The following is a 10,803-nucleotide window of genomic DNA, read 5'->3' on the forward strand; positions in this document are numbered from 1 at the left end:
AAATTTTTCCAGATCCTCATCTACTGAAAGGGCTAAATATGCAAATCTGGAAATACATTAAAGGTTAACACTTTAAAGGCAGATGGAGAGAGTGGTCTAATTGCATGTACCTAAATTTGGATGCCCACATGGTCTCTACAGAAAGAATGGGCACATTTGAGGCCATATGGCATTACCTGTCACCATTTCTGTGAGTAAATTTGTGATTCCATATTTTGATACACTGTGTTTGAATAGTGGAATCATGATATTTGCCAAGGTGGGTATGCAGATATTGTTTCAGCAGATGTTTTGGTCACCTTTTTGGCCATTGGGATTATTTTGGAGTCATCCAGTGGGGGGCAGCTCCTAGGAATCTGTACAATATGTGTCAAAATCATAACTGAATTATATTTTTTGATAACTTTTCACTTTTAACCGCAGGCTGGCCTCTGAGAGCTTTTAAATGTTAGGTATTTAGGTTTAAGCCTGCTCTAATGAGATGAAATGAGCTTTTGCATAGTTTCTCGACAGTTAAAGCACGATAGGCACACCATGTAGATAGTGTTCACAATATTAAATTATTAAAAAATCTTTAAACCATAACGTAGATAGCCTATTCATTCAAGCAAGTTATGTAGCAAACATCATCATTTTTAAATCAACTACGGCTGACATGCCAAGGCAGAGTGTTCCCTGGCATGTCGGTACATAGTATTTTAAGGCATAAAGGAGTTGGGGGTAAGCTGCAGAGTAAGACACATAAGAAAAATGTCCACTTTAAATGTTTAAATTTAATCAATGTTATTTCCTTCCATGTTTCAATCTATTGTATAATGTCTGTAGATGAAAAAATGGACTTCCTTTGTCAACAGGAAGTAGAATTCAGCAGGAGCATTGAGCACATGGTGAGCAAATCTCAGCTCAGCTAATTTATATATTTTTCTCATACAAAAGTGTTGATACTTGGTTTGTGTTGTCTTATTTCAGTGAATAACATCCCAATGTTATGTTTTATGCATTTTTGAACTTGTAAAAAGTAGTTTTTATTGCATTTTCTGTTAAAAATTTAAATGTTATCACATAGATGTAAATGTGGAATGTCAATTTATTTTCCAAATTTCAATTTACCATTGACTTAGTTTATAGATTGAAAAGACACAGCAAAAAACTGTGATGTTCTATCTATCTAACAGATTTATGTTGATTCCCAGCATGCTGACTGTGGGGTAACATGGACAGATGTACCAGAATGAGTGTGAAGGAATTGTGTGAGACCAATGACCTGGCAACTGCTTTGGTGTTGGACCCTCTGCTTGGCTTCAGAACCCATAAAATGAATATCAGTCCTCTACCAGAGATACAACATTGGGGTAATCTCAAAGAAACTTTGGTGCAATTTGAGAATACACATGACTTCAACAAGACTTTTGAGGCGCTGACAAAACTGGCTGGTGACTGTTTTAATTCTCTGGGAAGCCATCATCAAGACCTACTTAGGGAACATGTTTATCGCTACTTCAGTGCCTTCCTGTTCGACAGTGGTGTCAAGATAGAGTCCTGTGCGAGATACTCTTCAGAGACAAATGGAGCAAAGGTAACCTCTACAAGGCACTGGTTTGCAGGACAACGTATTGAGGTCTTGCTGGGCTGCATAGCAGAGTTTAGCCCTGCTGACAGCAATGTTCTGAAGGCAGGAATCAATGACTTTAGCGTGATGTATTCAATGCGCAAAGGTTCTGCTCAGCTGTGGCTTGGGCCTGCAGCTTTCATAAACCATGACTGTAAACCAAACTGCAAGTTTCTTGCTAGTGAGAAGAATATCGCTTATGTTGAAGTGATTCGACCAATCTCACCTGGGGAGGAGATTACGTGTTACTATGGTTCCAGCTTTTTTGGGGATCAAAATGAAAAGTGTGAATGCTGCACTTGTGAAGAGAATGGAGAGGGTCATTTCAAACACAGAGGGAAGCAGCTCCATTTTGAGGAAACAAAGGACCCTGTGAGCAAAAAGTACCAACTGAGGGAGAGATATCTTCATCTAAAAAGAAAAAGAAGGAACAAGCAGATTTCTAGACCAGCTCTGAAAGGTCAGCCAGAAAGAAAAATGTCCAGGGCCCAGAAAAGGCAGGGAAGAAGAACGGAGATCTCCACAGCTGAAGGTAACAGAAGGGGCAAATATTTTTGAAAGCTATTGATAAAATAATGATGGTTAGGGAGTGTAAACAATGATGAACAGGTTGGGCATGTGCTGTGTTGTTGGGCGGCTGCGGCTCAGGAGGTAGAGCGGGTTGGCCGTTTATCGGAAGGTCGGCGGTTCAATCCCTGGCTCCCCCCGGTTGCGTGTCGAAGTGTCCTTGGGCAAGATACTGAACCCCCTGGCGTGTATGAGTGAGTGTGAATGCTTGTTTCCATTTGAGCACTTAGGCTCAGTGTATGAATGTGTATGACTGGTGAATGCAGATGTAGTGTAAAAGCGCTTTGAGTGGTCGAAAAGACTAGAAAGGCGCTATACAAGTACCGAACATTTACATTTGTTATAAATAAAGTTCAAGAATCATGTCAGGAAAGGAAAGCTGTTCAAATAACAAAATAGATGGCAAATCATGTCAATAAACAATTGACAAGTAAGCATCAAGAAGGTATTGTTATCCCTTCACACCTCTAAAGTTATTTTGGCAGTGCACATGAAAAAGTTTTTATGGTTTATGTGTGCTCCGTTTTACCCTGTTTGTCTGAGCTGTTTAATTTAGTTCTCCACCAGTTCTGTTATTTAGTCAGTTCTGTATCTATTATTTAATTTGTGTTTTGGGTTTCAGTTCTGTCTTTTATCTTCTTTTCAGTTTTGCCTTTGTTCGTTGTGTTGTGTTTCACTCCCTGCCTCTGTATTCTAATTCTTTGGTATAACGATTACCATTAAAATTATTTTTGTGCATTTTAGGTTTTGTCCTGGTATGTTGTTGCATTCTTTACTTCCTGGTTTATTGTGTATTAGTTTATGTCTAGCTTGTTCCTCTTTCTGACTAGCCCCTCATGTCTTTCACCTGTTGACTCTCTTCCTGCTGTTAGCCCTGTGTGTGTGAGTATATTGCCTGTGTTTCCCACAGTCCATGTCATTGTAGCAGGTGGTTCTCAGACTGTTCTGAGGATATTTTGTGCCCATTTGGATTTCTGTTTGGATCACCTTTTTTCATTTGGACTGTTTGCTACTTTTTTGGATTGCTTTGGACTCAACCACTCTCAGTAACTGTCCTCACTTTTGTTTTGCTTTATTAAATCATCCAACTGTGTCTGCTCAGCCTTCATGTCAAGCTATTGGGTCCTAAAACCTCCTCCATGCATCACGTGCTATGACAGTGTTAAGATTTTTTAACATTTGTCTTTCTTCTTTCTCCCACTCTAAATGCACAGGCCTAACAGAAGATCTTCATTACCTGGTTGGCAGGATGGTAAGTGTATATCAGTAGGGAGTGCCCTTTATGATGGTTTGTTGACGATACAAAGCTTCATTTGTGCTATTTTTAATCATCCACAGAGTGAGCGACTGTGCGGGCTGTGTTTCCACAACTTCAGCAACTTAAAGCAACACCTGAAAGTGTCCCACACCATTCAGAACAAAGAAGAGTTCCAGCTTCTGATGAAATATGGGAATTCACGGTTGGATCAAGATAAATACAGTTTTACATGTTGTATTTATTTTTGTTATTTGCACTAATTTCTTGAACATTTATTTTTAATTTCCCACCATAGAACTAGCAAATCCTTGGAATGCCCAATATGTGGGAAGGGGAATCTCGTCCGCCTTGATAAACACTTACAAACAGCACACAACATTGGTTCAGCAGAGGTAGGAGATTCAATTTGTGAAAATAAAGTCTGCAAAATCTGTTGTAAATCATGTTTTTCCATCTAATGCCACTTTTGATGTCATGAAAAAAATTGTTGAAAGGAGCGAGAACCGATCATGAGGCAGGCCAAGAGAGCAGTCATAGTTAAAATGCTGGCAGAACTGCGTGAGTCCAACCCTGATGTGCCAATGGTATCCAGCTTGGACTTGGGTGTTACCACGGAACATGGTAATTTTAAGTTCTGTTAATGTTATGATATATATCGATGTGATAGGGGCACTGAAAAGAGGCTTAAATCATCATATCGTGTTCAAACTTTAATGACTTCTGTGTAACAACCAAATATTTCACATATAGACTGAAATTTGGAACCCAAGGGTTTAAACTTTAAACTTTAAACTATTTTAGAGGAATATGTTCTGCCTACTGGAGAAATCACTGAGGAGGCTGCATCCAAGGAACTGAGGGAGGAGCCAGAGGGATCGGAGTACAGGGAAGAGGAGGAGACCTTGAGTATCAATTCATCCTCCAACAATCATCCTCTGACTGGAAATCATTCTGCCTTCCAATGTTCCACCCCCACACCTCAAAGACAGGATCATGATTACAGCATGTCCTCCTCCAGCGACCTTCCTCAAAATACTGATCAGCTGCTGTTTTCCACCCCTGTTTCTGGGGCCCAAAATTCCTCTGCCAGTCACCAAATCCCTTCCACCGCCCTGTGTGGGTCTATGCCTCCGCCTTCATGTGAGACTGTGTCTTCTTTTAAACTATCGGGGCACTTGAGTGGCCATAGTCAGCTCTTGACTGGTTCAATGTCAAGGGACTGCATGTGCATCCTGGAGAAGTTGGATTCCAGATTGCAGAAGCTGGAAAAAAAGATGGACTGTTTGATGGCAATGCAGCGACAGACACCCACTCCGCGTAAAGCACCTCAATCTGTTCAAAAAAGTGAGCATGTCAACAAGGGACAGAAGGGCACTTTTTTCTATGGTAAGTTATTCATTCCTTGCTATTACAATTTGGGAGAGGAGAATGACGGTTATAGATAGATGGTTTTCCTTTGTTTGTTTTGCAGAAAATACTGTTGACGACTTCTTCAAGTTTCGCGTGGGGCCTGGAAGGAAAGATAGAGAAAATGCAAGGAAGTCTTCAAGCCATGCTCTTTGCTTTTGCCTCTATATGGCTGCTGGTCTACCCTCCAAGATCGTCTCCAGTGACCTAAGATTCCTGAACCAAATGGACAAGTTGCGTGGGTAAGTAAAAAAGAAAATAAGGAAACTTTTTTATATAGCACCTTTCACAGACAACAGGGGTAAAAAAGTGCTTAACAGTAAAAAAAAAAATAGAACAAAATAAAACATAAGGAAGTATTTTTCTTTCATATTTTTCTAGGCCCAGAATTATTATATATTTTTATTATATATAATATAATTTATTTTTAATCTTAAATATGGATTTAAAATTATGATCTCTGATGTTGTGAAATAGATGTAAATATGGAATTTCAAATGTGGTGGTGGAATTGGAAGTAAGAGTGGCTTGTAATGGCTTACCTTTTTCCATAGTTGGCCAACATACCTGGTCCAGAAGGGCTACGCACCCTCATCAATGAAAAACATGTTGACCAACGTGATTATGTTTTTCAAGCATATTGAAAACTCCTTCCTGACTCAAAGCAAGCTCAAACAGAATGAAATAAATAAAATCCTATACGAGCTGAAGAGGATCCAGGCTGAGATTCAAAGAACGCTGGTTGTCCACCCGCAAAAAGTGTTGTGTCGTAAAACAGGTACTTTTTATCAAGGTCTTCTTGATCTTGTTCTCTTATAAAATTACAAATTGGATTCTCATCGACTGTGGTGCATTTCGCACTATTTTCACAGATGATCAGCTTCATGCAGCTCAGGAAAACACTTTCATGACAGCTGCAAGGGAAAAAATTCCTAAACTGTTTGGTTAGTAGACTTAATTACTTATGCTGTAATGCTCGTTTTTTGGTTGCTTACATTCACAACCAACTTTTTTTTTGAGGTTTTTTTATAGAACGATTGGAGAGCAGTGGAAATCAGGAGAATGAGCATTCTAAGCTAATGGGCTACATAATGGGCTACCTGCGCATCCTCACTGGACACAGATCGGTTGTCCTCACCAACATGACAAAGGAAAATGTGGTCAACTTTGACTGTTGGAATCATGGCGAGATATTCCAAGTCCTGGTTAGTACCTCTGTTGTTTTTGGAGTTTATTTATTCCCTTCCGGATTAGTTTCTTCTTGGAGTGAAACCAATCCGTTAATGCACATATCAAGTGAAAGCTGAGGGGTTAAATGAGCAGTTTCTCTTCCAAGACAAAGTTTTCAAATTTCAAAAATAAAAATGGCTGTAAACATTTTAAATTAAACTACAGATAAATTCTGATGGTAAAATAATGCTGAAATACTTCTGTCTGGGGGGTGGAATTTGGGTTGTAAACATGTCACTCAAAAGCACAAATAATTTTTTTTGTTGGCTGGCTATTTCAGCATGTAAACTTGTTAACTAAAAATTACACACTTGACCTAGACACACAGGAATTCCTTGTTTATTGAGGGCATAGTAGGTGAAAATGTATTTTGAAATTCAAAGAAAATATCATTGTATCCTTGTAATTAACAGTGCATTATTTAATTTAACACAGTAATTTTTTTAAAGCAAGTTTCCCATATTCATATGGGCTACAAGCTCTGCATCTATTGCATCATATGGATGACATTTTGAGTGTTCAACGGCTGATATTTCAAAAACTGATTGAGGAACTAGGCCGATTCCAAACACCAACACAAGCTGGAAGATTGCTGTATGACACACAAGTAGCTGTATCACTTTAAGTACAAGTAATATTTTTTTATGGGACCAATTTGTCATCTATTGCATTAAATGAATGACATTTTGGTTGTACTTCAAAGTCTGGTATTTCAACAACTGAGAGAATGGTTTGATTCTAGGTACCAATGGAAGCTTGTAGTTTACTATATAAAAGACAGGTGGCTGCATCACTGTACTTTAATGCAGTGTTGAGTTACTAAAGGACCAGATGATTCCAAATTCTCATCTACTGAGTGGGCCATAGATGCAATTCTGGAATCACTTTGAAGGCTGATATATTTAAGACAAATCGAGAGTGCATGTTGAGTCTGAGTACCAATGGAAGCTTTTAGATGTGATGTGTGGCCTCATATCCCAGTTAATAGTCAACAGTTATTGGTGATTTGTTTTGTATAATTTAAGTGCATCCACTCAGACAAATTATGATTTTCTGAATTTCATTTCCCAAGGTTGATGACCACAAAACCATGCAGTCATTTGGTCAGGCTGCATTCAACCTAAATGAGGAGGAATTTAGGTGGCTGGAAAACCTCGTCAACTGCAAGTGCTGTCCTCAAGGTCAGGCCAGTGATTATGTTTTCCACACAATACTTGGAAAACAGATTGGTAAGGCCAGGCACTTCCTTCGTCTCGCTTGGGTGGACTGTGGAATGAAGGGCACAATCAGTTTTAACAAGATCCGGAGCAGTGTCTCTACTCAAGTAAGTACTTAATGCAAGATAGGATCTGGCCATAGGATGGTTTTTAAAGTTGTAATTGGTAACTTTTTATTTCTTGGGCTTTCCAGGCCAACCAATACCTCTCTGAGAAGGAGAGAAAACAGTTGGCAAAAGTGACGTGCCACAGACCCAGCACGGCAGAGAGATTATATGTGGCTCTACCAGACAAAGTCACGGGATATGAGACAAGGTTGCCGAGACCAAAGGCGTTAAAGATGACCATTGTGAACACCTCTGAGGAGGATGAAAACAACACTGATATGTCATTAGAAGACACACCAAAGGCGAGCACAGAGGATGAGGAGCCAATCTTTGATGACCACGAGTCCGTCTCTTCACTGTCATCTGAAGAGTTAAGGATCATGCGTAAAAGATGTGGAAGGCCTTTCCAGTCAAGTAGCGGGATTAGAATCTCCTCCAGTTGTGAGGTTCCCGCACCATCACAGGACAGCCTTCCACCAGCTCAACTTCTCAAGTCCAAGAGGCAATTGGATTTCTCAATGGAAGAAGTCTCAAAAATACTTGTCTGCACACCTTCAAAGTTTTCTTGTGGTGATGAGAAGTTGCGCCGAACAATTGCTGATGATTGTCTCTTACAAGCAAATCTTTCCAATGCCCTGCCTGGGCAAGCACCCCTTGCTAACCCACAGAACCTACCTGCACACCTGACTGAGCAGAGCACCATGTTCCTTGCAGCACAGACGGCTCTGGAGGAACCAAGTAGCGAGCCTGAGCCCCTCACTGCCAAGACCACAGATTGTGTGTCAGTGCCCCAAATTGAGCAGGTCCCAGGGAATGTGCCAGCACCCCTGAGCCCCGTACAGCAGACTCCCGACTGGCTGCTACAAATACAAGAGGAGAAGGATGCACAAACCCCAGTGGGACTGGACCCAGAATGTGTTCTGAATCTTATGTTCCAGGAGACACCAGAGTTGGTGTCTTAAACACCAGAAGACCAGATGCCACAAACCCAAGCGGAGGAGGTGCAGAAGCCCTAGCCAGGCAGGACCCTGGCATATGCTCAAAAACCCATGAAGCAGGTGACCCAGACCCAGTTGGTGCCACGAACGCCATCAGAGGAGGTGTTTGGGTTTGTGAATGTCCCTTTACCCGGGAGACAAAAATAGTGTCCCTAGGAGGAGATTAACCCTGGATGGGTATTATATTAAAAATATAAGGTTTAATTCATATGTTCATCTTTAAAATGAGAAGGAATGCTGACGTTCTGATTTATTACTTTTGTCTGTAAATGTATAATTTCCTTATAGTTGTGTCTTAATGTTGCCAGTCTATCTAGACACACTTGCAGTCTCACACAGATGCGCACACACACTCTTTTACTTTTGATTATACTTATTTACCAAAATTATTAAAAATATCTCAGCAGAATTGTTCAAAGTAAATGTTTCTAAGACCAATTTACATGCTTGTGTCTGCCTCCTTTTTTGAGTATGTTTTTTAATTTGAAAGTTGTTTTGATTGTTCTGAGTAAATGTAATGTGTTGTCAAGACCCACAGTTCTTAGGATTGTTATTTTTGAGAATAGCCATAAATGAGCATCTGGAAGTACTTCAAAGGCTAGTATGTAAACAATGTAAGGAGAGGGTGGGTTGACTCACCTATAGAAGCTTGTAGATTACTGTATTGAAGACTGGTAGCTGCATCACAATTGATAAAAGTCAGTTGGCCTCATCACTACTGGAATAAGCAATGATGAGTTACTAATGGACAAAATTATTCCAAATTTGTATCTATTGAGTCAATGAAAATTCTGGCATCACTTTAAAGGCTGATATTTTTAAGACAGAGGGAGAGAGCAGGATATTCCAAGTGCCAATCGAAGCTTGTTTATAGTAAGTGTGTGTTTGTGTGTGTGTGTGTGTGTAGGCCCTGCAATGAGGAGGATGGGCACCTTTCAGGCAATTTGGAGTTAGATGGTGTGATTAATTCCATCAAAAATCACAATTGAGATTTTTCACCTCATTAAGTGTTGTAACTACCTGAAAGTGATGATGAACAAGGAGCCTGTTGGTGGAACAAACTTTCCAAAATGAATCGATAGTTTCATTGGAAATGGTCCACTTTAAATGCCTGGAATGAATGCAACACTGTAAAGTAATTACACAAAAGTCATACAGAGTGTGCAGATGTAGTGTATTTAATATTTCCATTACCATTAACACGTAGAAAATAACACAAATCCTTATTTCATGTTGTAAATAGATCCAAATTATGTACTTCCTTTCTCACAGGAAGTAGAAAAAAGAAAACCAAAAGTCCAAGTTTAAATTTAATCAATACTGTCCTTACATTCCATGTTTCAATCTGTTGTATAATGAATACATGTAGATGGAAACTTGGACTTCCTCTTTCAACAGGAAATAGTGACTTCAGCAGGAGCATTGAGCACATGGTGAGTGTCTGTGATTTATACATTTCTTTCTGCAAAAGGGTTGATACTTGGTTGATTTTGTCTTTGTCAGTGAGTTACATCCCAGTGCCATGTTTTTTATGCATTTTCAAACTTAAAATGTATTTTGTATTGCATTTTCTGTTAAAAACGAAAATGTTATGACATAGATGTAAATGTGGAATGTCAATTTTATTTCCAAATTTCAATCTACCTACCAATTAGTTCATAGATTGAAATATGAAAAGAATATCTATATTCAACATTTTATACTTTTACAGCTACTTAGATGCTGCCCAAAGTTATTGTGGTAGGTGTCTGCCTTTGCCCCTCATTCTGGATTTTTCAATTAATTTAATTTAAAGAATGATAAAGCAGACCAGCTCTGAAAGGACAGCTAGAAAGAAGAGTGTCTAAGGCCCAGAAGAGGCAGAAAAGAGGTCTAGAAGGGGAAAATGTTTCTGAAAGGTACTGATAAAACAATTGAATGGAAGTGAAATAAAAGATTAACTTGTTTGACATGCAATGTGTTAGAAATTAAGTTCAAGAATCATGTCAGGAAAGGAAAGCTGTCTAAATATATCAAAACAGAAGGCAAAGCATGTCAATAAAAAACTTTTAAGTAAGCATCAAAAAGATATTGTATTGTTGTAGGGCAGGCAACGCATTTCAGGTCTGTTCTACTGCTAAATACCATCATAAGAAGAAATAAAAAAGAATATTTTGTGACCTGGCTTGTCTTCACACATTGAAAAGTTATTAAGTTTTTATTGGTAAAATAATAATAATAATAATAATCCTTATTTGTAGAGCACTTTTCAAAAAGAAGTTACAAAGTGCTTTAACAAGTGTAACGAATAATACAAAAAAACAAGATAAGAGCATGAAAAATTAATATAAAATTAGTAAAATACAATAAAATAAAAGGGATAAAATAAAGTTAAATAAGATCGGGAAAGGCTCTCCTATAAAAGTATGTT

General features: G+C 38.9%; 2 protein-coding genes across 2 annotated transcripts; both read left to right on the forward strand.

Annotated features, from left to right (window-relative positions):
• The first annotated feature begins 1,213 nt into the window (after window positions 1-1,213).
• Window positions 1,214-5,087, forward strand: LOC119912002 (histone-lysine N-methyltransferase KMT5C-like). The gene is made up of 3 exons (XM_038730975.1): window positions 1,214-2,141; window positions 4,236-4,820; window positions 4,906-5,087. Exons 1-3 carry the CDS (start codon window positions 1,214-1,216, stop codon window positions 5,085-5,087), a joined length of 1,695 nt encoding a protein of 564 aa, XP_038586903.1.
• LOC119912920 lies at window positions 4,279-8,829 on the forward strand. Its single transcript, XM_038732194.1, has 6 exons — window positions 4,279-4,820; window positions 4,906-5,083; window positions 5,396-5,619; window positions 5,714-6,046; window positions 7,144-7,395; window positions 7,482-8,829. The coding sequence occupies exons 4-6, from the start codon at window positions 5,921-5,923 to the stop codon at window positions 8,355-8,357; spliced, it is 1,254 nt and encodes a 417-aa protein (XP_038588122.1). The 5' UTR covers window positions 4,279-4,820; window positions 4,906-5,083; window positions 5,396-5,619; window positions 5,714-5,920; the 3' UTR covers window positions 8,358-8,829.
• Window positions 8,830-10,803: the final 1,974 nt, after the last annotated feature.

The sequence above is a fragment of the Micropterus salmoides genome, unplaced genomic scaffold, assembly GCF_014851395.1.
Source record: "Micropterus salmoides isolate LMB-PRFRI ecotype aquatic unplaced genomic scaffold, ASM1485139v1 Ms_hic_scaffold_2, whole genome shotgun sequence".
In the NCBI taxonomy this organism is placed as follows: Eukaryota; Metazoa; Chordata; class Actinopteri; order Centrarchiformes; family Centrarchidae; genus Micropterus; species Micropterus salmoides.

Coding starts and splice junctions, on each gene's coding strand:
- LOC119912002 (XM_038730975.1), top strand. CDS start 1,214: ATGGACAGATGTACCAGAATGAGTGTGAAGGAATTGTGTGAGACCAAT. Junction 2,142..4,235: donor GGAGATCTCCACAGCTGAAG/GTAACAGAAGGG, acceptor AAACTATTTTAG/AGGAATATGTTCTGCCTACT. Junction 4,821..4,905: donor GAAGGGCACTTTTTTCTATG/GTAAGTTATTCA, acceptor TTTGTTTTGCAG/AAAATACTGTTGACGACTTC.
- LOC119912920 (XM_038732194.1), top strand. CDS start 5,921: ATGGGCTACATAATGGGCTACCTGCGCATCCTCACTGGACACAGATCG. Junction 6,047..7,143: donor GCGAGATATTCCAAGTCCTG/GTTAGTACCTCT, acceptor TCATTTCCCAAG/GTTGATGACCACAAAACCAT. Junction 7,396..7,481: donor GGAGCAGTGTCTCTACTCAA/GTAAGTACTTAA, acceptor TGGGCTTTCCAG/GCCAACCAATACCTCTCTGA.